The sequence below is a fragment of the Lynx canadensis genome, chromosome E2 (genome assembly GCF_007474595.2).
Source record: "Lynx canadensis isolate LIC74 chromosome E2, mLynCan4.pri.v2, whole genome shotgun sequence".
NCBI classification, from domain to species: Eukaryota; Metazoa; Chordata; class Mammalia; order Carnivora; family Felidae; genus Lynx; species Lynx canadensis.
In genome coordinates, this window is record NC_044317.1 from 53,060,685 (window position 1) to 53,087,009 (window position 26,325).

General features: G+C 54.1%; 2 protein-coding genes across 4 annotated transcripts; both read left to right on the forward strand.

The window, feature by feature from the left end:
• Positions 1–393: 393 nt before the first annotated feature.
• SNRNP70 (small nuclear ribonucleoprotein U1 subunit 70) lies at positions 394–17,189 on the forward strand. 3 transcript variants are annotated; one of them, XM_030297627.1, is made up of 10 exons: positions 394–580; positions 1,349–1,505; positions 3,296–3,358; positions 3,472–3,526; positions 8,298–8,362; positions 8,531–8,593; positions 9,229–9,310; positions 12,579–12,680; positions 16,185–16,272; positions 16,355–17,189. In XM_030297627.1, the coding sequence occupies exons 2-10, from the start codon at positions 1,359–1,361 to the stop codon at positions 17,004–17,006; spliced, it is 1,317 nt and encodes a 438-aa protein (XP_030153487.1). In that variant the 5' UTR covers positions 394–580; positions 1,349–1,358; the 3' UTR covers positions 17,007–17,189. The 3 variants fall into 3 exon arrangements, with proteins under 3 accessions (XP_030153487.1, XP_030153488.1, XP_030153489.1); XM_030297628.1 differs by having other exon boundaries at positions 16,382–17,189; XM_030297629.1 differs by lacking the exon at positions 394–580 and having other exon boundaries at positions 1,355–1,505; positions 3,450–3,526.
• A 5,653-nt stretch (positions 17,190–22,842) lies between these two features.
• On the forward strand, positions 22,843–26,238 carry LIN7B (lin-7 homolog B, crumbs cell polarity complex component). The gene is made up of 6 exons (XM_030299485.1): positions 22,843–22,928; positions 23,340–23,458; positions 23,734–23,805; positions 24,425–24,634; positions 25,628–25,791; positions 26,129–26,238. The coding sequence occupies exons 1-6, from the start codon at positions 22,892–22,894 to the stop codon at positions 26,148–26,150; spliced, it is 624 nt and encodes a 207-aa protein (XP_030155345.1). The 5' UTR covers positions 22,843–22,891; the 3' UTR covers positions 26,151–26,238.
• Positions 26,239–26,325: the final 87 nt, after the last annotated feature.

Genomic DNA, 26,325 nt, shown 5'->3' on the forward strand with positions numbered 1-26,325 from the left:
CGTAACACCATTCACGTACGGACTCTTTGCCTCTTTGCCAGGCGGCGGAGGGGTATTTAGTTGTACACACAACATTCGCATGCGTACAAGATCCGGGAAGTGTGTTAGGGAAAGGGGCGGAGCATCGAGGAGTCTCGCGCATGGAGGCGGTTGGAGCCGAAAGCGAAAGGTGGTGGGGGCTGGGGTTTGGTGCGGTACCCGCGTGCGCACTGCGGCCTGCAGCCAGCCGCGGCAAAGGAGTTTAAGGTGCCCGTGGGCGGGGAAGTGACCTTGCGCGTGCGCAGTCCCCGCGGCGCCGCCAGGTCCCTGTGTGTGGGTCGTTCTGGATCGCGCCGCGCGTGCGCAGCGCGGCCGGCGGAGGGATTTGAGGCTGGCTCCACCCCTTGCCCCTGTCGCGAGCCGAGGCCGCGCGGGCTCGTGAGCAGCGGCCTGGTGCGCGCGCTGGGCGGGCGACTGAGGGAGACCGACGCGGGCGCCGCCGTAGTCGAAGCGAGAGCGGGAGTCCCTGCTGCTGAGGGGCCGCCGCAACCGCCGCGAGCCCCCGGACCGTCTCCAGGCCGAGGAGGGCGCCGCGCGGCGGGTGAGTGAGACTGAGTGGCCTTACCGGGTGCGGAGCCGCTACCCACAAACCCCTGCGGTGGGCCCTAGCCTTTTCCCCGCGGCCGGGCCCCCTTCCCGCGCCACCGCCGCAGGACCTTTCTGGACCCCTTTCCCAGACTCCTCTGGGCACCGAGGCCCTCTTCCCACAGCTCTCCCGCGGCCCCTTACCCACAGGCCCTTGCGGTGTGTTGCTTTTTTTTCTTCCTCGTCTCCGCGGCGCCCTGGACCCTTACCCATAATTCCTTTCGCCTTTGGGGGCCTGCATTTATTACCCACAAGCCCCCAGCTCGAGGGCCTTGTCGCTTACCAGATTCTTCCCTTGATCGGAGACTTCCTGTGATTGTCGCCCCCATAACCTGTTCTCCAAGGTGTGGGACCACCAGCCGCCATTGGTTTGGACCTCCCTCGTAAGGATCGTTGAGCCCCCCCACACGCTCGCAGGGAACCTCCCAGCCCCACGGCTACTTGCTCGGGACCCTGAGACTTTAACTCCTCGTAAACTCTTTTTCAGTCATTGCTGCCCTTACCAGCCTTGCCTTGCCCTCTCACAGCCTTCCCCCGTGAACTTCATATTTCTCATTCAGATTTAGTTCTTTGCCGTGAGCCATACGATCATTCCGTGTTCTTCCAGGACCTGCTTTAGTACTGAGATCTTACTCCTCTTTCTTTTTCTTCTTGGGAGTCCCGGGATTACAGGGGCTTCGTCTCTCCCGGTCACCCTAACCTAAGGCCGTCCTTCCTCCCTCAGACTTGGCAAGATGACCCAGTTTCTGCCACCCAACCTTTTGGCCCTCTTTGCTCCCCGTGACCCTATCCCATACCTGCCACCCTTGGAGAAACTGCCACATGAGAAACACCACAATCAACCTTACTGTGGCATTGCGCCCTACATCCGAGAGTTTGAGGTGAGTTCGCTGAGCAGACTCTTAGTGGTTTGGGTTCTGAGGCCGGGGAGCTGGATTTGAGAGTCCAGTTTCTGGACACTTTCTGTGTGATTTAGGCGGGGGACTTACTCTTTCTGATTCTCAGCTTCTCTGTCTTAAATGGGGTTGATAATGCTTCCTTGTAGGGTTTTTGTGAAAATTCAGTAAGTAGCAGCTGAGGATTCAGGTTCTGGGGTCAGGCAGTCCTTGGCACACCATTTATCAGCCATGTGACCTTGGGCAAATGGTGTGTTCTCTTACTTGATTTCTGCATTTTTTGCCAGGGGATAGTAGTATTTTCCTCATAGTGTTGGTGGGGAATTAACTGCGACACTTATTACAGGGCTGGGCACCAACCAGTCAGCAAAACGTCAGTGTTACTGCGTTGACCGGTTTTGTTGTTAATAGGACGATGTTCGTGTGGGCTTGAGGATGTCGGCTATGCAACTGCAGGGAAAACACAAATATGTAACTTGGGCCTCTGTTTTTGTCGTTGGTAAAACTGGCCTGACAACATCCACCTTCTAAGGTGCATCAGAACACACCTGAGAAATGCTGGCACACAGCCAGAAGTCAGAAGCGGGAAGTTCTGGCCTCAAGTAAGAAAGGGCCGTGAAGGTGGAGGAAGCTGCAGGGTAGAAGTTAGTGGAGAGATAACAGGAGGTTGGCTCTTTAGTGGGATTTGCCGCCCTCGGTGAACCGGTACTGGGAAGTGTTATTAGCTAATTAAACTAATTTAATGGCTACAGGCCAGTGGCGTCCTTGATGATGTGGTCATGTGGCAGTCACCGTTTAACGAGTGGCTGGGGAGATCTTCAGGAACTGCCCTGGCCCTCAGGAGGGGTCCAGTCATTGCTTCTGAACTGCACTGTCCTCTTCTTGGGCATCAGCCCTGGTCCCGATCTCTGTCTATGATAACGGACAAATCTTTTGCAGATTGGGGTTTTTGGTAAACACGAAGGGATCGTTCTGATTTTTCTCGTATCTTTAAAGAAAGACCACAGAATAAAAGATCAAGTTTTTATTTGTTTATCTTTTAAACGTATTTATTTTTGAGAGGAGAGAGCACGCACACACAAGCAGGGGAGGGACAGAGAGACAGGGAGACACAAAGTCTGAAGCAGACTCCATGCTCTGAGGTGTCAGCACAGAGCCCAGTGTGGGGCTAGAACTCATGAACCATGAGATCATGACCTAAGCCGAAGTCGGATGCTCAACCGACTGAGCCATCCAGACGCCCCAAGATCGAGTTGTTTGTTTTTGTTTTTATTTTCAGTTTTTTTTTTAATGTCTATTTATTTTTGACAGAGAGAGAGAGAGAGAGACAGAGCATGAGCGGGGGAGGGGCAGAGAGAGTCCCAGGCAGGCTCTACACTGTCAGCACAGAGCCCGACACAGGGCTCGAACTCACAGACTGTGAGATCATGACCTGAGCCGAAGTCAGATGCTCAACCGACTGAGCCACCCAGGCGCCCCAAGATCGAGTTTTTGTTAATTTCAGCAGGCATAAAACTGCTCTATCAGGTTGCTGTAGAAGTTTCTGAATTCTTCTGATTTGTCTACTTTTCTGGTCACAGACTGGGAACAGTTTGTGGGTAGCACTGGTCTGTGGACCAGGTTTTGATGCCACTCCCCACCTCCACTGGCCTGGGAACTGTCCGTGTTTGCTTGTTTGTGTGTGAGTGGCTGAGGCACGTGTTGTTTTCTGGATGGGTGTCCCTTGCAATTTCCCCCTGTCCCTCCCACCCTGTCACCTGTCTTCTTATTTCCAGGACCCTCGAGATGCCCCTCCCCCAACTCGAGCAGAAACCCGGGAGGAACGCATGGAAAGGAAGGTATGTAATTTTCATCTCTTAGCCACATGTCGTTTTGCCATTTTCTCTCCAGGATGTTCCCTGACATCAGGGCACTTCTTTCCTCATTCAGTTGTCCACCTTTTTCCCGACAGAGACGGGAAAAAATTGAGCGGCGACAGCAGGAAGTGGAGACAGAGCTAAAAATGTGTAAGTCTCTCTTCTCTTCCCATCTCTTTTTCTTCAAACCTTCTTGCATTTCTCTCCGGCTAATCCAACCCAGGACTCTAATTTGGGACGGTGGGGGTTTTAGGCCACAAAGTTGGCCAAGCACTGTGTTTGGTTTAGGATTTAGAAGTACAGCGTGGGGTCAGGGTTGGTGGGAAGGGAGGCCTGGTACCTCGGGCTGCTCACTGTACGGGGGAGTGCACTCAGGGAGACTCCCACAACCAGCTGGGTGTCCTGGGCTGCAGGACAGATCCGTTATAGTCGTAGTCATTAACCAGACTCACAGAGGGTCACGTCGGTCTCAAGTGGCCCTTTCTTGTTGGAGTAAGGATGTTGTAGTTGGAAGACTCGGTCTTTCTTTCAGCTCTTGTGAGGCTGGTGAATCGTGTCATTTTGGACCTTATTCCCTGGAGCGGCACGTTTCCTCAGGGCTCTTATGCAGATGCCAAGCATCTAAAGGCCTGATACCAGCCGAGAGCTCTCTGAGCAATGACTCACCAGAGCTGCCTTCCTGTCCTTTCTCAGACCCTGTGTTCAAACCGCATTCAGAATTTCCTCTTCCCACCTGGTCTCCTTGGATGTTTTCTTCCCTGGAACATGGCCATGTAGCCTTGCTAGTCATGCTCTCTGTTGTTGCCACCCAGTTTGTTTTTAACACTTTCTTTACTCCTTTCTCCGGTTCGTTACCACTACCTGTCCTGTTACTCTCTGAATGTCCCAGATCTGACCCTTCGCTCCATATGTGTCACCACTCAGGTTTTCTCTTGCTTGGACACACAGTAACCGTCTGATTACCTGCGTGCCTGTCTCCACCAAGTTCTTTGGGTCTTTTTAAAGTAGAACTTTGGGGGCGCCTGGGTGGCGCAGTCGGTTGAGCGTCCGACTTCAGCCAGGTCACGATCTCGCGGTCCGTGAGTTCGAGCCCCGCGTCAGGCTCTGGGCTGATGGCTCAGAGCCTGGAGCCTGTTTCAGATTCTGTGTCTCCCTCTCTCTCTGCCCCTCCCCCGTTCATGCTCTGTCTCTCTCTGTCCCCCCAAAAAATAAAATAAACGTTGAAAAAAAAAATTAAAAAAAAAATAATAAAGTACAACTTTGTATCATTTTCTGCTAACATCTTCCTTTTGCTCTCAGCTTAAAGATGAAAGTCTCTTTCCTGCCCACTGTTTCAAACTTGTTGTGCACTGTGCTTCCTTCCCTCTTGAGCTACAGCGGCCTCTTCTCATGCCTCGTTCTTGTTGGAACGTTCCTTGGCATTGGGCTTTGGCCCAGGCTGTTCCCCCAGTCTCTGATGACACCTTGGTTTATGTGTAACAGCTCTTTGTATCCCTGTTCAGCTGTCACTTCTCAAGGAAGCCTTTCGTGACTTCCTTGCTCGGGTCAAGTCACCTTGTGCGCTGAAAGCCCCGAGTCCTGCTACAGGTTGGTCGCTTTGGTCTGCAGGGGAGATTTGAAGATCATCTCCATCTCTACGCTGTGGGTTCACAGCTGCTCTAAGAGAGCAGTGTTTGGATGCGATTTGCTCACCACCTTGGCCCCAGCTGCTATAGGGCTCGGCACACAGAATTGTCGGCAGTTAATTTGGGGAGTCTTGGTTGCATTGTAGGGCACAGGCCTTGCAGTCTGACCCTTGTGCGTTGTAACCCCGATCCTGCTGCTAAACTGCCAGGTGGCCTTGGATAAATGTTTTCTCCCCTTAGAAGTTATTTTCCACACTTTTAAGAATGGGATCTTGGTAGGTTAAACGACATCATAAAGATGTAGTTGGTCGAATTCAGGATGTGGGAAAGGGTATAAAACAAAGTTGTAACTCAGTTTCTTTAACAAATAAATGACAAGGAGAAAAAGGGCAGGGAATGGACCAAAAACGATTAAAGAATCAAAAGATCGGTCAAGCAAGGGATGTGTATGCTTGTTTGGATCCTGATTTAAATGAGGTAACTGCATTGGGGCGCCTGGGTGGCTCAGTCAGTTAAATGCCCAACTTTGGCTCAGGTCTTGATATCATGGTTTGTGGGTACAGAGTCCTGCATCAGGCTCTGTTCCGTCAGCTTCAGATCTATGTCCCCCCTGCCCCGTTCTTTTTAAATAAGCGTTAAAAAAAAAAAAACAAAACTAACTTTAAAAGTCCAGTTTTGGAAATAGCGGAGTACATTTGAACCCTGGGTTTCGGGTTAAGGAGCTGACCTTTTAAGGTCTAGTAAGAGTACAGTGGTGATGATTTCTTTAAAACTCTTTGTTAGAGACTGTAATGCTATGTCTGGTGTTTGATTTAAAATACTTTGGTGGGATGGGGGTACAGATGAAGCAAACATGGCCATGTGCTGATAATTGAAGCTGGTTCATAGGGCTTCATTATATTCTTCTCTGCTTCCCTTAGTGTTTGAACTTCTGCATAACTGGAAAGAAAAAAAAAAAAAAAAAAAAAAACGGGTCAAGTACGTTAGGGTTTTCATGGCCCTAAGAGCCTCCATCTCCAACTACAGAAGTTGGCTCTGCCTTGTCACCCGTAGCAGCTACCATTTGAGGGGACCTTGTCCCTTGTTAAGCAATTGGTGTACTTCATACCGTTGACTTCTCCCAGCTTCCAAGTGTGGCGGGGGGTTATTACTCCCATTTTTAAGATCAGGAAACCCGGGGCTCGTTGAGGGCAGTATACTTCCCAAGAGCCGAGAGTTTCGAAATACTTTTCCTACCATCTGAAAGCCTAAACAGGCTTCCCGGCTCCATAGGGTGTTTCTTCAGGCTCCTGCTCGGGGTTGCTACCTAGATAATCCCTTTAACCAGGGGTTTTCCAAGGGCAGAGGTGCCAGCACGGGAGTTCCCTGAGTTTGTGCGCACAAGTGCACCAACTGGTGAGCTGCTGACCGGCTTCAGTTCTCTGCTGCCCTCTTCCTGCTGACGTCTTCTTTTTGCAGACACATGGGTGTTCTCGGCTCGGCTGCACTAGTTTTTGCCTTTGGCCACACTCAAGGGCAACCCCTCAAGTAAGCAAGAACCGCAGAGAGTTATGCGGTGTCCCTTGGATGCTGCCGGGCACCTCCACGGCACGTCAGGAAGTTTCAGGTCTCTGCTGTTTGGCCTTGGTCCTCTCCCCCATCCCCTGCAACCATTGTAGCCTTAGCATTCCTACCCCACCTGTTAGGCCACCTGCTGCCTAGGGTTGGCAGATGCGTTTCCCGTTGCAGCTGTGATGGTTTCAGGTCTTCAGTCAGTTGTCCTCATCCTGGTGAGGCCTTTCCTGACCTGCCCATTACAACTCTTCAACCTGGGTCTGTCACTGTGTGATGGAACCAGATGACTTCCTCACCGAGTTTGCTGTCGGCCTCCCCGCATGAGTATCTGAGCTTCGAGAGGACGGGGCTGTGTTTTGTCTTGTGCGCCACCGAATCCCTGGCTCCGTACGACGGTTCCGGGAACTCGCCAGCACTGCACAGATACTGTTGGACGAACGGACGGGAGCGGTCGGTGTAGATCGAGATACCAGGGCACAGAAAACTACGACACAGAAGGATGAGGGATGGTGAGGAACTGAAGGGGGTAGGCGCAAAGATGGCGTTGTCTTCAAAGGCCACCGTCACTTTCCAGGTAGTTAGGCTCAGTTCTCCGGTTTGTAATACATTCCCTGAAGTCATCTTGAGTTTCGCTTGTGTTCACAGCCTAGCCTCCTCAGATCTGCAGCTTTGTTTCTCTGGCTTCTTGCAGCACCCAGGCTGTCATCCTGAGAAGCTGGTGTGTAGGTGTTCAGTATGGAGCTTGATAGTTAGAACACCGGGGCTGTGAGGTTGGGCTGGGACGTAAAGCCGGGCTTGGCCTCTTTGCTGCTCTGACACTTTTCCTCTTCCAAGCTTCGGGGGTTGGCTTAGTTTCCGTTTGCAGAATGAGGATTCATTTTCAGCGTGCGGCAGTGTCTGGGCCTAATTATGTGTTCAATAAATTATTAGCGTTCATTTTTTTACATTCTCCTGGGATACGGCATGTCATTCTACGGGTTGTGCTGTGTCGTGTCACATGGAAGAACCGCCTTTGCTCTGAAGTGGTCGGGGTGCCTTTGGGACCCTGGCAGGAGTCGAGGACTGCTGTGTGTGCTTGGGCCTCTATAGTTGGTGAAAAGGACTTCTTCCCAGGCCTGACCCACCAGAATCCCCCCTGGAATTGGTTTTGTAATAGGTTTTGGCTCCTTTCTGTGGAGATGGTTGTTCCTCAGTGGCCTCGTGGTAGGAGGGTTGGGAGTAAGCGCCTGTTGAGCATTTCGTGCGCTCCAGCACCAGGCCTGGGTTTCTCCCTGGGGCACAGAGGTCATGGGGCAGAAAGTAGGCGGACACTGCTAGGCTCTCTCCCAGCCTTTGAGCTCCGGTTTTCCTGAGGGCTGTAGGTGCAAGCTGTGTCGTTGGGTGGCAGCGTGGCCCCGCAGCTGAGGGAGGGAGCCTGGCACCTGGAGTGGTCAGGCTGCCTCTGGATGCCCAGCCTTCACCTGGAAGGGGCTGGGGCTTTAACATATGTAGGTCTGAAATGGTGTTCAGACTCCTGGCCCCCATCCAGTGTCAGCTTGAGGTCAGCCTGTCCCCTTCCCCCATCAGCCTAAACTGGTTACTGAGATAAAGGCTGCTGTGCCCCAGGGAAACTGGAAAACGGAGCGTGTCCGAGGTCTCCAGGTCACCAGCAATTTGATTTTAACGGATCTCTGTCCGTCCGTCTTTCTTGCTGTGTGTGACTGTTGATATTTTCTACTTACACATTCTTTTCTTCTGCACAGGGGACCCTCACAATGATCCCAATGCTCAGGGTGATGCCTTCAAGACTCTCTTTGTGGCTAGAGTGGTGAGTCCCCAGCTCCCCAGCCCTGGAGCCCCAGAGAAGCCAAAACCCTGGGCTGCTGAGAGCTTGGGTGTGGGACAAAGGACAGTAGGCTAGGTCCTGGAATGTTCTGAGGGCTTGGGGATGGTTAATTTCTCCCACTTAACTTTGTGTCTGTCTGTCTCCTGGTAGAACTATGACACAACAGAATCGAAGCTCCGGAGAGAGTTTGAGGTGTACGGACCCATCAAAAGAGTGAGTGGACTGGGACGGGGGGTTATTTGAATTGGAAAGGGATTTGGTGGCGGGGTGTGGAGGGAGAAGGCTGGTTCCTGGCCCCAAGGATGCATCGCATCATTTCAGGGCTTCAGAGTCCATGGGCTGCCTTTCCATTCTGACTGTACTTCCTTGCAGGGGATTTTGGGTAGCAGGAGTAAAATTAAGAAGTGGTAACTAGCCAAGCCCGTTTGTTTACCGTTGTCTGCGGCTCCCGTTGCTGTGAGGCAGAGGCGGGTAGTCAGGACGGAGACTGTCAGGTCCATGGAACTGGAAGTATCTGCCGTCTGGCCCTTTAGGGAAGATGTAGAAGCGTGTGCCGATTGCTGTTGTGGAGCAAGGCTCTGTGTTTAACTGGCGGGCCTCAATTTCATCGAAAAGTCCCCTGAGCGCTCTGAGCAGTAGTGAGGGCTTGAGATCAGTGTGCGCGTCCACTGCTGAGCCCGGTGCTGGGAGGGCATTAGTCACCTGGGACTCTCAGGGACAGGGACAGGGACGGGGACAGGGTGTGAGGCATCTGTCGCTGGCGTAGGCCGCCTCTGTGGTTGAAAGGGTGGGATTTCCTTGTCTGAGAACTAATCTCTGTGCCGCCCCCCACCGGCTGCCTCCCTCAGATACACATGGTCTACAGCAAGCGGTCAGGAAAGCCCCGTGGCTATGCCTTCATCGAGTACGAACATGAGCGAGACATGCACTGTGAGTACCTCTGGCCTGAGCCCTGCCCTCTGACCCTCTCTCTTCTCTGCTGCCCAGCCCCTTCCTGTCGTCTGTCCCCAACCCCTGCCCTGCCAAACCTGACATTAGCGATGTCTCTTCTCCTCCTCCCTCTGTTTCTGATATATCTTTTTTTTTTTATATACGTGTTTTTTAAAAAACAAAAACCAAAATCCCCCACAACGTGTGTGTGTGTGTGAACCCGGGGAGGTAAGTGTCACACGTTGAACCTCAGGGGCAAGGAGGGAACTGGGTGGGAGCTGGGGCCAGCTGGATGCGGGGGGGAGGGGTCGGGTGTTCGGGGAGCCTCTCCCCATTCCCCCCACCAGAAGTGGGGGTGGCTAGGTCAGAATGAGGACTGGCCTTTGAACCTGCCCTCTCTTCCCCCCAGCAGAACTGGGGCTGGGCCACCCGACCCTCCGCCTCCCCACCCCTGGCCCCCCACCCTGTTCCTCAGCGGGCAGTGGGCCTGTAGGCGTGTTCGGCGCCTGCCCCCACATCTCCAAAGCCCCCTTTGAGGCCGCGGCGGCGTCCACATGGGCAGGGATGGGTGGGCGGGGGCGGGCAGGGCTGCGGCGTGTCCAGGGGCCGCCGTATTAATTGACTGTTCTTATTGTCACTGCAGCCACCACGCAGCTGGCTTGCAGCTGATGCTTACGCTCCCCTTACAACACCTCAGTGTATGGTTGGTATAAGGGTTTGTATCATGGGTAAGATCACTCAGCACCGCACACTAGCCCAGCTTAGCCAGGCAGTGCAGGAGCAGTGAGGCCTCCCTCCTCCCATCCCCAGTCGCCCCCTCAGCCTCCCCGCACCCGGAACCCTTTCCTTGTTTGGGTGCCCTTTGTCCCTCCTGCCACCCCTGCCCCCAGTCCACAGGCTCTCTGGTAATCTTGTCGGTCCCAGGAAGGGAAGGACGGACCCTGATTGGAAAGGCGTCTGGCCTCTCCAGTTGGGCTCCACCCAGCCCCTGACTTAACCTGGCTTCATGGCGTCAGTGGGAAGGTTACAGGAATGCCGAAGACAGGACGCACTGGGGGGAGGGCTCCGCATGGAACCCTTCAATCCTTTGCTCCCTGCCCCCGTGCTTCTGTGGGGCTGTCACTGTGGTGGCCCTGGAGAATCTTTCTGGTTGCTAGATTCAGGGTGCTGTGCCCCTTTTCTGTCTGCCTTCTCCTGGTCGAGGCCTACCTAAGGGCCGTGGTGCCCAGCGGCTCTGCAGAGTGCACGGAATTGGGGATTGGAGTGTGGGAGGGACCAAGTGACAGGCTGCCAGGGGCTGAAGGTGTCGTAGATTCTACTTAAAACCCTTCCGCTGTCTATAGAGACCTAAGAGAGGGAGAGAAAGACGAGCCTAGAAGCACACATGTCACGTGGTTTCTTTGCTGGTACTCCTGGGTTGGGCTTCTTCCGGGGTTTGGGACACTGAACCAGAGCAGGGTTCCTTTGCCTGACTGTGTTCCCGGTCCTTCACTCCCGTCCCCCCAACTACCCTCCTCTGGGTTCGGGGGCCGAGCGGCCCCTCCTCCTCAGATCCTGGGCTGCACGCCATCTCCTGGACCCCTTGAGGCTGCCCCTTTGGGTGCCAGCCTTTGACCTACAGGTGGCGGGAGGGAGTGTGGAACTCGAGTTGGAAAAGTCCTTCTATGTGCTGCGAGGGGGCGGGGCGTGTGCCTAGTTTAGCGTGGACTTTACCGGGAAAGGTGAGGGCGCACAGGTTCTCTGAGGCCTCCCCAGCCGCCTTCTTAAATGCAATAAGATAGTCCCGGGACTTTACCAGCTCCTAGACTTGATGTTAATCCTTGTCTCCCCCTCTTTCAAGGCCTCCATGAGGTTTCTCTGGGGTCCGCCACTTCCTCTGCCTGCCTCCAGGTGGTGCAGGAGACGTGGTTCCTCTCCCTCTCCACTGGCTCCCTAGAACCCCCCCACTTCCCTCCCTGTAGCTTTAGCTGACCCCATGGTGGTGGGTGTGGGGTCTGTGCGCGTGCTCAGGTAAGCTTGGGGGCTCCAGGTAAGCGGTCCCGTGTCCCCCCCCGGGAAGCCCGCCTCCTCGCCAGGCCCCCAGGAGTTGCCGAGCCCCCCCCATCCCGCTCGGTTTGGACACCCGCAAGGCCGGCATCGGTAAATGGCACCTTTTTCTCTTCCTCTGGTTGTTATTTGGGGGGGAGCGGGCTGGGGCGGGGCAGGGTATTGTGGTTGGTTGAGGACAACTCCCTAGGCCAGGGCTGGGGGTGGGAAACGGACTTTTTTGGCCTTCCCGACGCCCGTGTGAGACAGGCCCTGGGTTGGGCCTGCCCACTGCTGTGCCCTGCCCAAGAGCAGGAACATGCCTCACCCCGAATCTCCCCCTCTACTCCTCGCTCTGCCCGGCAGGCTCAGGCTGGGGTTGGCCTCCCAGCGTTTGTTGAGCAGGGGCTGTGGAGGGAGAGATGGGACGGGGGCTGGGATTGGGTAGCAGTCAGTCGGCTCAGGTAAGGCAGGAATTGTGAGGAGCACCGCACGCCTCCCATGCCTCCCTCCACTTTCCCTCTCCCCCACCTGCTGTAGGGGGCCCCTCCAGGCCCCCTGGGAGCACCGTAACCCCACCCTTCTGCTCCCTGCCATCTCCTGAAGATTTCTCCCACCCTTTTCTGGTTCATTTTCTGTTCTGATGTCTGTTCCCCCCACACTCACCTCCGTCCCCCAAAACACAAAAAAATAATAAAATAAAACGGTGTGAACTGGGGTGCAGCGCGGCCCAGCTGGGCCTCCTCCCCCAGCACGATGTTTTAGGGTGCATGCCTGGGGTTGTGGAGGAGCCCTCCCCCACAGCAGAGTCCAACCTTAAGTTAACCTTCAGTTTCTTTGCAGCGACTTTGGCCGCCTGGACAGGAGGGGGCTGCTCTGTCGGGTGGGAGTAGGCAGGGCTTGGCAGCCCAGGTGGGTGGGTGGTGGTTGGGGTGGTCCTGCTCCCCCCAGTAGCAATTGGGGGGTGATGAACAAGTTCTGAGATGGAGCAGGCCCCTCCTGGTTTGGGAGAGGGTCAGTCTGGCTGTCAGTTGCCTGGCTGTCTGGTGGGCGTGTGCTTGCGTGCGTGTGTGTGCGCGTGCGCGTGTGTGTGTGTGTGTGTGTGTGTGTGTGTGTGCGCCTGCACACAGAGTGCCTTGAAGGGGACATGGGGGTGGGGATGCCACAGAGCCGGGCCCTGTCCTGACTAGAGGACCCTCTGGGGACTCTTTCCCCCTCCCCCCCCCCCCCACGTCTGTTGCAGCCGCTTACAAGCACGCAGATGGCAAGAAGATTGACGGCAGGAGGGTCCTTGTGGACGTGGAGAGGGGCCGAACCGTGAAGGGCTGGCGGCCCCGGCGGCTAGGTGAGCGCTCCCTGTGTGGGCTGGGCCCCGGCGGGCCTGCATCCCTTCTGCATTCCCTGCCACTTTCTGCCTGCCTGGCTGCTCACGTCTTTCCTTCCTCTCTCCAGCTTGTCTCTCATCACCGTCATCATTCCTGAGGGCTGTCTTCCTGTTCTGGGTTACTCTCTAGTTGGTGGACTTCCTCTCTTTGTGCCTCATTCTCCTTATCCTGGAAAGTGGGGGTCACCTCAGAGTTCACCAAGCTCAGCATACCAGATGCCCAGCTTGGCAAGGAGCCCCTGGTAGGGTTGTAAATGTCACCCTCTCATCCACTGACTCTTTGCTCTTGCTTGTCTGTTGATACGTTGGTTCAGCAAATGCCTGTTTACCATATTTTTCCTTTTTTTTAAATCTTTTTGTTTATTTTTGAGAGGGAGAGAGAGAGAATACCAGCAGGGGAGGGACAGAGAGAGAGGGAGACACAGAATCCAAAGCATCTCTGGGCTCTGAGCTGTCAGCACAGAGCCCGACATGGGGCTCAAACTCAAGAACTATGAGATCATAACCTGAGCCAAAGTCAGATGCTTAACCGACTGAGCCACCCAGGCGCCCCCCATGTTTTTACTCTAATTTTTTTTAATGTTTATTTCTTTGGAGAGGGAGAGAGAGCCATGTGCATGGGGCGGGGGGTGGGGGGGCTGAGGGAAGGAGAGAATCCCAAGCAGGTTGCATGTTGTCGGCACCCAGCCAGACACGGGGCTCAGTCCCACGAACCATAAGATCGTGACCTGAACCGAGATCAGGAGTTGGATGTTTAACTGACTGAGCCACCCAGGCGCCTTTAACCATGTGTTTTAGTCAAGAGCAAGGCATACATATATGACGGTCTTTGTCTGTCTCTAATTGTCATTCACAGTGTCAGTCAAGGTCAGTTTGGTTGCAGGTATCAGAAATACATTTGAGGATCTTAAAGCACAAAGGAGCCTTGTTGATTGAGAATCCCACGGACCCTTTGGAGCCCAAAGATGTGTGATGCCAGTTGGCCTGAAGGGGACCTGGTAGCCAGACCTTAAAGTTGCCAGGAGCCACCTCTGGTGTCACTGCAGCTTGCTTCTGTCTTGCCTGCTATCTGTGCAGACTGATCTCTTCTGTGTTTCCCTGCACTGGCCCAGTGTGTGTCCTGCTTTATACTCAGTCTTGACTGAGTCTCTGCGTTTTGGGGTGGGTGGATCTCAGTGGCTCAGCCTTGGGCCTGGACCTGGGTCTGAGGTCTTGCCATCCAAACATGCCTGTTAAGGACCTACTTCTTTGGGGGTGAGTGACAGTTGTCCAAGAAGATGGTCCTCCTTGGGTAGACCTGTCAGATGGATCAGTACTCTGCTCTTAATCCTGCCTTCCCGCCCACTCTTCTCACCCTGAACTTGCCTGTGTGACAGAGACCACACATTCAACTGCTGGGTCTCTGAACAACAGATCGCTTTTTATCTTGCCCTCATTTCTCTGGGGTGGAGTGAGTTCTTCAGAGTGCTGTTTCCTGTTCTGGTAGAATCCCGGAATCCCAGAATCTTCTAGGCCAGTTGGCATTCAAATTTTGCGATAGCAGTACCTAGTAATTCCTGACCCAGCATGTATACGTGCAAAATTATAACCCAAACAAAAGTTTTATGAACAGAAATTACTTTTTTTTTTTAATGTTTATTTTTGAGAGAGCGAGTATGGAGGAGGGACAGAGAGTCACAGGCAGACTCCACACTATCTGCACAGAGCCGGATGTGGGGCCCGAATTCACGAACCACAAGACTGTGACCTGAGCTGAAATCAAAAGCTGGATGCTTAACTAAGGCACCCAGGCTCCCCCAGAAATTACCTTTTTTACAGACAGTCTATACTAGTATTTTATATTCTGTTGCTTTACTTTGTTTTTTTTTATTATTATTATTACTATTACTATTATTTTTTTAACGTTTATTTCTGAGACAGAGCATGAGTGGGGGAGGGGCAGAGAGAGAGGGAGACACAAAATCCGAAGCAGGCTCCAGGCTCTGAGCTGTCAGCACAGAGCCCGACGTGGGGCTTGAACTCACAAACTGTGAGATCATGACCTGAGCCGAAGTCGGTCGCTCGACCGACTGAGCCACCCAGGCGCCCCTGTTTTTTGTTTATTAAAAAAATTTTTTTATAATGTTTATTTTTGACCAGGAGAGAGTAAGTGGGGGAGGGGCAGAGAGAGGGAGACACAGGATCTGAAGCAGACTCCAGGCTCTGAGTTGTCAGCACAGAGCCCGACGAGGGGCTGCAACCCACAGAATACCTGAGCTCAAGTCGGATGCTTTACCGACTAAGCCATCCAGGCGCCTTTTATTTTTTTTAATGTGTTTCGGTTGCAACCCATCTAATTGGTGATGTGATCCATTGCTGGGTTGTGACCTGACAGTTGAAGACACAAGTCTGTTCTGCATCATACCTGTGACGTTCCAGATGCCCGGTCAGTTGCCTGTGCCTGTTAGAATGTTTGCTCTCCGAGCATCCTTTGCCTGTTTTCACCCGGCACTGCTGGAAGTCCTTTCCTTTCGTGGAACTCCGGCCCGCCTCACTGAAGCTTGCTTCCGGTCTGTGTGGTGTGGAACGGTGCACAAGAGGGCAGCTTCTGGAGTTGGCCAGGAGTCCTGTCCCAGTTCTGCACCTTCGTTGCCAAGTCCCCGTGTGGGCAAGTGACTCTCTGGGTTTGTTTTGCCATCCGAAGAAGGCGCCGTTGCTCCTTAGTTGTCCTTTGACTACTGTGCGTAGAGACTTACGTTACATGCTGGTGACAGCAAATCCAGACCTAGTCCTGACTTTCACGGTGCGTAACAGTCTGGAGAGGCAGGAGTTCCCTGCTCACAGGGGCGTGTGCACTGTGAAGCGCCACCTGAAGTTTTAGGAAGGAAATGTATTCAGTCCGTGAGTAAATGGTGGGGAACCGGGCAGTGGGGTAGGTTCGGGAAGGCTTGCGGTGGAAATGGTGTTCAGGAGGACCCGTAAAGGGGGAGTAAGTTAACCGGACAGGGAAGAGCAGACCCCAAGGAGAGCAGTGAATGATCCCCCGAAGTGGGGCAGAAAGGAGACGGAGACAGAGTGTGAGGGGGTTGAAAAGCGCCCCGAAAATGAAGAACCAGTGGCCAGCTTCTGGAGGCCGCTTGATGGAGATTTTGGAGTAAAGGCAGTGGGAAACTGTTGGAGGATTTGAGGCCGACCACGTTTTTTAGTTAGGTTTCTAGCTTGGCGTCGTGTCAGGAGGCAGCTGAGCAGAAGGGGTTTGGGAGGCTGTGTGGACTTGGAGGTTAAGGGTGCGCTTTGGAGTCTGAGTACAGGTGTTGACCAGCTGGCGCTTGGGGAAAGGCCTCAAGTGTGTGAACACAGCTGCCCTGTTAAAGCGCACCCGCCACTGGCGGTTGCAGGCCTGCCTTTTGCTCTTTGATGCGCCTCGTCTCCCTTCCCTGAGTGCCCTGTTTGGACTGACCCTTTCTCCGCCCGCCCCCGCCCCAGGAGGTGGCCTCGGTGGTACCAGAAGAGGCGGGGCCGACGTGAACATCCGGCATTCGGGCCGGGACGATACTTCCCGCTACGATGAGAGGTAAGATTGGGCAGCTGGTTTCCTGGGATGCGGGCGGTCACGTGGGGGAGCCCCGCCACAAACCGCTGCCCACCTCATCCAGGCCCGGCCCCTCCCCGCTTCCCCACAGGGACCGGGACCGGGACCGCGAGCGGGAGCGCAGGGAACGAAGCCGCGAGAGAGACAAGGAGCGAGAACGGCGACGCTCCCGCTCTCGGGACCGGCGGCGGCGCTCACGGAGTCGCGACAAGGAGGAGCGGAGGCGATCCAGGGAGCGTAGCAAGGACAAGGACCGGGAACGGAAGCGGCGAAGTAGCCGGAGCCGGGAGCGGGCACGACGCGAGCGGGAGCGCAAGGAGGAGCTACGTGGTGGCGGAGGCGGTGGCGACATGGCGGAGCCCTCTGAGGCTGGTGATGCGCCGCCTGATGACGGGCCTCCTGGGGAGCTGGGTCCTGACGGCCCTGACGGTCCAGAGGAGAAGGGCCGGGATCGAGACCGGGAACGACGTCGGAGCCACCGGAGCGAACGGGAGCGGCGCCGGGACCGCGACCGAGACCGGGATCGCGAGCACAAGCGGGGGGAGCGGGGTGGTGAGCGGGGCAGGGATGAGGCCCGAGGTGGGGGTGGTGGCGGCCAGGACAACGGGCTGGAGGGTCTGGGCAACGAAAGCCGAGACATGTACATGGAGTCTGAAGGAGGTGATGGGTATCTTGCTCCAGAGAACGGGTATTTGATGGAGGCTGCGCCAGAGTGAAGAGGGCTTCCTCCCCCCCCCCCCCCGTTTTGTTTGGACGCGTTCCTACCCGTCCCTTTGCTGTCGTCCTCTTCCCAACCTTCTTGGCCACCACCTAAGTTTGCCAGCCAAGGGTAGGAGTCTCCTTATTTGTTGTGGCCCCTTGGATTTAAAATAAAATTAATTTCCTGTTGATAACAAGCACCTTGGTTTCTTCGCTGCTTTTAATGTCTTCCCAGAAGGTTGTGCCCTTTCCAGCAGCCCTACTCTGGTCTGTGTCCCAGGGCATGCCAAAAACTTGGGCTTTTTGACCTGGGGCTGGGGCTACCCCCACTACCCCAGAGCCATTTAAACTGGGATAAGGAGGTGCTCCGAAAGGTTTTCCTCTCTTAGGGTCTTAGATGTCTTTGTGGTTTCCTTTCCTTTTCTTTTTTTCTTTTTCTTTTTCTTTTTTCTTTCTCTTCATCTAACATCTTTCTCAGGGCTCTTATGGGGCCGTCTCTCTGTAACCCTTGTCTTGGTGGAGGTGGGGCTCTAAGATGAGGTTACTCTGTGGAAGCTGTGATTTTGGAAGGGGAGCTGTTGTTGAGGCTGGAGAGCTGGGAAGGGTGGGGAGATGAAATGGGAGCACAAGCTGGGGGAGGAGGAGCTGAGCCACCCAGGTGCCCCTCTTCTTTTAAATGTTTATTTTTGAGAATGCTCATGTGAGAGTGGGGGAGAGGCAGGGAGAGGGACAGATCTGAGGCCGGCTCTGTGCCGACAGCAGAGAGCCTGATGTAGGGCTTGAATTCAGGAACCATGAGATCATGACCTGAGTTGAAGTTGGATGCTTCACAGAGCAAGCCTCCCAGCCACCCGCACCATGAGTATTTTTACTTCACGCACGGCTCTGACAGTGGAGGATTAACAGGAAAGGGGAGGTCCCATCAGCAGTTGAGATTCCAGCTGTTTCTGGACAGAGAAGATCACATCAGGTGACGGTGAGGACACTTCAGTCTGGTGACCGCTTGAGAAGGAAGCCAGTTAGCCTTGCAGAACCTTGGAGCGGCTCCAGACCACAACTACAAATGCAGCGAGGGTAGCGGACTCCAGAATCTGTACGCGGAACAGTCACCCTCCATTTCAGCACTCGATGCTTAGGGAGCTGGGTGGGCATTTCCTGCCCAGGCAAATACAGGAGCTACTTTGGTGTTTGAAAAGTTTCTCTGTCTAAAGGCAAACTTGGCTTGATAACCCAGAGGCAGCCTGTTAAATCTGACACACATGGATTATGCTATTTTTTTTTTTAGAGTTTATTTTTGAGAGTGCACGTGGGGGAGGAGCAGAGAGAGAGAGAGGATCTGAAGCAGGTTCTGTGTGGACAGCACAGAGCCCAATGTGGAGCTCAAACTCACCAACCATGAGATCAAGACCTGAGCCAAAGTCAGACGCTTGATCGACTGAGCCACCCAGGCGCCCCTCTAGAAAGAATAGCACTTGCATTGCTGAAAACCAAGCACATGGATTATGCTTCTAACTGCTTTAGTCGTCCTAAGCATCCAAGGGTGACAGGCGTTTGAGAAAATCCTGCCAACAGGAGACCACGAGGTTAAGTGGAAAAACTGGCCCTGGAAGGAAGACTTTAGAGAATAAAAGAGCTCAGTGCCTCTAATGAGCATATTCTCAAAGATCTCCCAGATGCTGCAACTACACTTCTGGAATTGGCTACAAAGAACAGTGTTCTGGACTAGCGTGGCACATGCCGGTTATGTTACATAAAGACCAGTCACGGTTTGTAAAAGAACTTGTGAAAGGCACTGGGGACCTGGGCTCGAGAGAGTCTGATGCCTAAGAGAAGGAAAGCCAACACCCTCCCTTTTTCTTTGAGGACATTTGCCAATTTGGTTTGGGGGAACAGACTCAAAGTGGCAGTCCACTGGGCTGAGTTCACAGAGGTCACACCATGCAGGTGGGGCTTGAGGGCAAAATTATGCTGAGCCAGATGGGGCACTGAGCCCCCAGATCTACACGCAATCCCCACTCAAGGCGTTTGCCAACTGCTAAACTGCTTGCTGTCAGTGCAAGAAACTCCCCACCCCCACCCCCAAAAGGGCTCATGGGAAAGAACTAGCTGGAGGCTACAGAGTTGAGCAGAAGTGGCAGCGGCCTTGCGGGTCTGGGGGAGACAGGTTGGGGGTCCCACCCTGCAGGGAGCAATGGCCATGCTGGAGATCCCCAGAGCGGCCACCATATTGGAGTAAGCCACAAGTGAAACAGCAGACATGAAGAAACCTGAAAGTGAACCTCATCAGGATTTAGGTGATCTGCCTGCCAGGAGAGAACTTAGCTCTTTGGAGGAAGGTCTCATTCAGAGCCTCTGTGATTTTTAGTACACAATCAATACTCGGCATCTACTCAAACATCATTAGGCACTTTAGAAAGACAAGGACTTGCATTGCTGAAAACCAAGGAAAGAACAGCCAACAGACCCAGGCATTCTGACCCGGGCATTCTAATGTTGTTCTATATGTTGACAAAACAAGGAAAGGGAGATGGAGGGAGAGGGAGAGAAGGAATCCAAAGCAGGGCCCGTGATGTCAGTGCAGAGCCTGACCTCACAAACCATGAGATCATGACCTGAGCTGAAATCAAGAGCCAGATGCTTAACCTCCTGAGCCACCCAGGCGCCCCCAGGATGGAGAACTTTAACTGAGAGCTGCAGTCTTTAAAAGAAAAAAGTCAAATGGAAACTTTAGAGCTGAAAACATTAACAAGAGTTGAGATGCATTCTGTAATCAGATACTTCGTGACCTGAAATGTTCTGTTACAAACATTACAAGTACTAGGGGAGAAAAAGAATTAGACAAACGTTCTTGAAAGTAAAAGAAATCTCACGACCTTTTAAGGAAGTTAACAGGATATACATCACCAAAACAAGGGATTTAAAAGAGAGGAAACTATGGGGCGCCTGAGTGGCTCGGTCAGTTAAGTGTCCAACTTCGGCTCAGGTCATGATCTCACGGTTCGTGGGTTTGAGCCCCGCATCGGGCTCTGTGCTGACCTCTTGCTCAGAGCCTGGAGCCTGCTTCAGATTCTGTGTCTCCTTCTCTCTCTGCCCCTCCTCCACTTGCACTCTGTCTCACTCTGTCTTTCAAAAATCAATAAATGTAAAAATAAAAATAAGTAAGAGGAAACTAGATCTGATTCAGAGCAATGGAGGAAAGTCCCAGTTTGGCAGTTTCTAGAGAGCACTTCCAACCCTTTTGGGGTCAGACGATTCAAGTTTCCAAGGAGTTTTCAGGTTAAAAAGAAGGTTCAGTAGCTGAACCAATGGCACTAATCATTTCACAATATACATAAATCAAACCATCATGCTGTTTGTCCGCCTTAAACGTCTACAGTGCTGCATTGTCAATTATTTTTCAGTGAACCTGACTAAAAAAGAATCCGTAAAATTCCTTGTGATGGAAAGTTTGAAAAATTGAGAAGGTGATGGAAGAAAAGCACATAGAAATCCCAGGAAAGCAAAAACAAAACCAGAAGCTGTCCAGGACAGGAAATGGAAGCACAGAACACTACTTGGGTTCGGCAGGAAATAATAAGTACTCAGACATACCATGAGCACTTGATGGATGGCACGAAAATCTGGTAGGAGAAAACTACCATGGGAAGAGAGCAGAAAGGTTGTAAGAGCAGCAAATCAATATGTAATCTATTACTAACATCTAACATTGCTACATTGAGACATAGCATGTTACTTAGATACAGAAGCATCTAGAAGATTGAACAGCCATAAGCTGCCTCTTGCAGTGGGGAGAGTTAGGGCGGGGGTAGGGGCAGGTTCTTTTCAGTATCAGCCTTTCTGTATTCTTGGATTTTGCTTTCAACTGTAAACATGTTTTGTACTCTGAGGGAGAGAGGGAGAGACAAACTTGATCTAGCTCTCTCCCTTTGCCAAAGCCCTTTTCTGGCTTCCGCATCCCCATCCAGCTAATGGTGCGGGCAGGCAACAGTCTTCTCCACAGTCTTGTCTACATTTCCTATATTCCTTTGGCCTCTTTAGAATATCTGATACCACTGCCCGCTTCCCCTTTTAAAAGCACCCTTTTGGGGTGCCTGGGTGGCTCAGTCGGTTAAGCATCTGACTAAAGCTCAGGTCATGATCTCACCGTTTGTGGGTTCAAGCCCTGCATTGGGCTCTGTGCTGACAGCTCAGAGCCTGGAGCCTGCTTCAGATTCTGTGTCTCCCTCTCACTCTCTCTCTCTCTCTCTCTCTCTCTCTCTCTCTCTCTCTCTCTCTCTCAAAAATAAATAAATGTTTGGGGCGCCTGGGTGGCGCAGTCGGTTAAGCGTCCGACTTCAGCCAGGTCACGATCTCACAGTCCGTGAGTTCGAGCCCCGCGTCAGGCTCTGGGCTGATGGCTCGGAGCCTGGAGCCTGTGTCCGATTCTGTGTCTCCCTCTCTCTCTGCCCCTCCCCCGTTCATGCTCTGTCTCTGTCTGTCCCAAAAATAAATTAAAAACAACAACAACAACAACAACAAAAGTTGAAAATAAATAAATAAATAAATAAATGTTAAAAAAATAAAAAGCACTTTCTTAACAGTTTCTCCCACCTGGTTTCCCTACTACTTTCCTGGCCCCCCCTTTTTTTTTTTTGGAAAATAAAATTTTAATGTTTGTTTATTTTTGAGAGAGACAGAGAGACAGAATCCGAAGCAGGCTCCAGGCTCTGAGCTGTCAGCACAGAACCTGATGCGGGGCTCGAACCCACGGACCATGAGATCACGACCTGAGTCCAAGTCCCACACTTAACCAACTGAGCCACCCAGGCACCCCCCCCCTCCGTTTTTAAATCTTCTTTCTAACTTTGAAATGTTAGCAGTCCTAGGTCCTCTTCGTCCTATATTACCCTGTACCCAGCGTTCTTGTCCACTCCTATGGTCTTATCCACCACCTTTGCCCAAATGCTCACTACTGCTTTCAGACTTGGGTGCTGCACGGGCTCCTCAGATTGAAAATATATCCGGTAATCCTTCTCCAGCATAGACCATCTTAACAAGAGGCCCCACCAGCACCTTAGTATCATACACAGCAAATTACTAGGACACGTCCCGACGTTTCAAAATCTGTCCACCTATCCTCCCTGCCTCTGTCCTGGTCCAAGCCATCACGGGATTGCTGGGAGAGCCTGCTGCTTCCACTATGGCTACCATCCAATCCAGTCCGCACACGGTGGCTGCACGGATCTTAAAATACACATTGGAATATCACAGTACTCTTAGGAGTTACCATGAAGTCCAAAATCCTCATCATGTGTATGCCAACACACAAGGCCATGCATAACCTGTATGCCGCCTACCTTTTCACCGTCATGAACCACTCTTAATGTTTACCCCGTGGGCTCCTTTCTGCCTGGAAAATGATCCATGCCCCACCTCCTGATGAACTTCCCTCCAAGGACTCTACGTCAGTGTCCCTCCTAGATCATCACCTCCTTACTTCCAATTTGTCACAGTCGCAGCTGGTTGCCTACTTCCCTTCCCCCGTAGACTAAGTTCCTTGAGGGGCTGTGGGTCTGTCCTGCTCACCGGAGTGTCCGGATGTTTAACATAACGTTTGTCCAACAAACGTGGAAAAAAGAGAAAGGGGAGAGACAGATGTGGCGGGCAGGGCAGACCGAAACGGAAGGAGTGTAAACAGAAGCTGCAAGACGAGGGGTCGCAAAGCGGACAGACCTTCGGCAGCCGCGGGTAGGGCAGCCAGACAGGCGTGGCAGCAGGTGGGGCGGCCGCGACGCCGGGAGCCCAGCGCACGTCGGGCCGCGCCCCCGCAGGGGGCGCCCGCCGCCCGGGGCGTGGCCTCGCGCGGCCCCGCCCTCCTCGCCGGAGACCGGGCAGGCGGGCAGCTGGCGGCGGCGGCGCCGACATGGCTGCTCTGGTGGAGCCGCTGGGGCTGGAGCGGGGTAAGCGCGCCAGGGGGCCCTGCCCACCGGCCGCGGCCCGCGTCCGGGACCCCGGTCCCCGCCCCTCCCGGCCGGGCCCCGGCGGGTGGGCGGGCAAATCGAGCGGGGGTGGGCGGGGCGGGGCGCCGCGAGTCGGCCGTTCGTGGGTGTGGGAGGGTCCGTGGGCTAGCGGGCCCAGGAGGGGCGCCCACCGCACAGCCCTGCCTGCGTGCGTATGGGGATTCTGGGGCGCAGGGCGCCTGGCTGGCCGCAGTCTCCCTTGCCACCGGCAACTCTGCGGGTGTCCGACTGAGACTCGGCTGTCTTTCCCGGGATCTGTCTGCGTTCGCCCTTACTGGTTTCTGGCCGCATCTCTCCGAGCTTCTCCGTGTCTCTGACTCTGTGTCTATGCGCCCCGCCCCCGCCCCGCAGACGTGTCCCGGGCGGTGGAGCTCCTCGAGAGGCTCCAGCGCAGCGGGGAGCTGCCCCCGCAGAAGCTGCAGGCCCTCCAGCGAGTCTTGCAGAGCCGCTTCTGTTCTGCCATCCGGGAGGTGAGAGCAGCGCGGCGCCGGGACACAGGCGGGCGGCCGCCCGTCCTGATCGTCGCCCCGAGCTCAGGGACTACGCCTCCCAGCAGCGCCGGGGGGCGGCCCGCCTTGGGGTGCCAGCGCTTCAGCTCCGGGTTTCTTCGGGAGTTGTAGTTTCCTCGGGCTCCAGGTCGCGGTGGCGGGGCGGATCCTTGGGTGGGAGGGTCTGCGGGCCTGGACTCCGGCGTTGAAGGGAGGAGGGGGCTGGTGGCTCGCTGATGCTGCTGCGTCCTCACCAGGTGTATGAGCAGCTCTATGACACGCTGGACATCACCGGCAGTGCTGAAATCCGGGCCCACGCCACGGCCAAGGTTGGTGTCCCCCACCCCATCACCCACGCTATGCGCTGAACTGCATGGTCTGGTTTAGTATCTTCCTAAAGTCAACCGTGCCCGTTTCCTCCTTCATGATTTTTGCCGAATCTATGTACCAGCGTTATTGTTATTTACTGATCTTTTCAATAATCTCACGTTTTACTTAAATGTCATATAAAGGCATCTGTAGCAACCGCCAGTGGAAGCTAGTACCGCATACCTGACAAGAGGATACCCTTTAACACCTATACAACGAAATAGCCTTAAACACTGAAATCTTAGTAAACTATAGTTGTATGCTATTTCTTGCCGCCCCCTGGAGGCTCTCAGTTCCTTCCAGGCCTTGTTTTTCTCTGTTAAAAATCGAGATTGGCAAGTGGTGAGTATTTAAGAGGCACTCATACCAAAATGGAGACATTCTCTTTGATGTCTGAAGCATTGAGAGGGAACTAAAAGGGACTCATAACAGTGTGAGCTTGTGTTGAACGGCGGCAGGTGCCCCGTGAGTGGGGAAAGTGATCTGGCCTAAATTGCTCTCCCTGGCCCAGATCCTTCCCCCTCGTCCGTACACCCACCAGGGAGGGGCCCTCACCTCCCCACACTTTTTCTCTCCTAGGCCACGGTGGCTGCCTTCACAGCCAGTGAGGGCCATGCACATCCCAGGGTAGTGGAGCTGCCCAAGACAGATGAGGGCCTGGGCTTCAACATCATGGGGGGCAAGGAGCAGAACTCCCCCATCTATATCTCCCGTGTCATCCCTGGAGGCGTGGCTGACCGCCACGGAGGCCTCAAGCGCGGCGACCAGCTGCTGTCCGTGAATGGCGTGGTGAGTGGGGACTGAGGCTGGGCTCCCGGTCTGTTCAAGGTTAGCACAGTCCCTGCTTTTGACATTCATTCAACATGCACCGCTTGAGTACTGCCTCTTTGTCCAGCCCTGTGCTGGGCACCGCTAGAGACACTGAAAGAAGTTTGCCTCAGCTCCCATATTCAAGGACTCCTTTTTGGTGAGAGAGATAGACTCTGACTGAAATAATCTTGATCCAGGGAGATAATAATGAGGAAGCACAAAGCATTATGAGAGCCCAAATGGGACACCAGACCAGCGTAGGTGAGGGAAGTTTTTGCAGAGGAAGGAACATTTGAGTTGGGTTTTGAAGGATGCAGAGGAGTTCTCCAGGCAAATAGGGTAGAGAAGAGTATTACTAGCTGAGGATGTTGTAGGTCGGGGCTGTGACTCTACACTCCTCTGAGCTGAACAGAAAGGGCTTGGGGCCAGCCATGCAGGGCCCAAGTGTCAACCTGGGAAGCTGGGACTTCATCTCAAGGGTTCTGGGGAGCCTTGGGAAGGCTGTGAACAGCGGAGGGATAGGCTCAGCTTGGAGGGGTCGAAGGACCCCTTTGGAACTCTATAGGGGATGGACTGAAGGTAGAGACTGGAGGCCAGAAGTTCTAGGAGGAGGCTAGGTGAAAGTCCCTGGGGAGAAGATGAGGCCTGAACTGGGGCCAGGGTGGCAGGGACAAAGTAGGGAGTCAGAGCAGGAGGGATGGGGCCGGGGAACAGCAGGCTTTGGGGACGGAGGGGGTAAAGGTGGACTTGGAGGTCCGGCTTGGTGACTGAGGGCTTTGAGGGCTTGTCCCTGACATGAGGAACTTGGCAGGTTTGGGGGGAGGAGGACGCTGAGCCAAGAGCGAATGTGCCTCTCCCAGAAGGACACAAGGCCCTGGCAGCCCGGGCTGGTACCAGGCTCACCCACAGTAGGGTCGGGGCTGGGTGTGGGTGGGAGGCCCCAGGCCCAGGTGTCTGTACACCGCCCTGCAGAGTGTTGAGGGTGAGCAGCACGAGAAGGCAGTGGAGCTGCTGAAGGCAGCACAGGGCTCGGTGAAGCTGGTGGTGCGTTACACGCCTCGCGTGCTGGAGGAGATGGAGGCCCGCTTCGAGAAGATGCGCTCTGCTCGCCGGCGCCAGCAGCACCAGAGCTACTCGTGAGCCCTTTGCCACCACACCCCTGTGGCCTCCACCGCCTCCTTTATCCCCAGAGTCCCAGACCAGACCAGTGACTTCTGGGACCTTGATGGCCACCACCCCCAGCCCCGGCTTCTCTCTCTGGGGTTCTGACCCTTGACCCCTGACCCAGGCTCTCACAAGCTATTCTGGCTAAATCCTTTGGGGGGTCTCCTGGGCTCACTTTCGTCCCAAGGTCTGCAGCCGACTCTCCAGAATCCCTCAGTCCACTGCCCTGGGCCCAGGCCCGGCTCTCTCCCATGCCTCCCCAGGTCCCCTTCCCTGAGCTTGACTCCCCTCTCTTCCCCCTCTTTGCAGGTCCTTGGAGTCTCGAGGCTGAAACCACAGATCTGGACCCTCACCCTCACCCCCTCCCCTGTACAGTATTTATTGTCACCGGCTCCTTATTTAAAGATCTTTGACCCTCATTGAGTGTCTGTGTATCTGTCCTGCATCCTGGGGCTAGAGTGTCTTGAGATGTTGGGGGTGGGTGGAGAGAAGTTGAAGTCCAGAGA

Coding starts and splice junctions, on each gene's coding strand:
- SNRNP70 (XM_030297627.1), top strand. CDS start 1,359: ATGACCCAGTTTCTGCCACCCAACCTTTTGGCCCTCTTTGCTCCCCGT. Junction 3,359..3,471: donor AGGAACGCATGGAAAGGAAG/GTATGTAATTTT, acceptor TTTTCCCGACAG/AGACGGGAAAAAATTGAGCG. Junction 16,273..16,354: donor ACTTCCCGCTACGATGAGAG/GTAAGATTGGGC, acceptor CACCTCATCCAG/GCCCGGCCCCTCCCCGCTTC.
- LIN7B (XM_030299485.1), top strand. CDS start 22,892: ATGGCTGCTCTGGTGGAGCCGCTGGGGCTGGAGCGGG. Junction 22,929..23,339: donor GCCGCTGGGGCTGGAGCGGG/GTAAGCGCGCCA, acceptor CCCGCCCCGCAG/ACGTGTCCCGGGCGGTGGAG. Junction 23,459..23,733: donor TCTGTTCTGCCATCCGGGAG/GTGAGAGCAGCG, acceptor CGTCCTCACCAG/GTGTATGAGCAGCTCTATGA.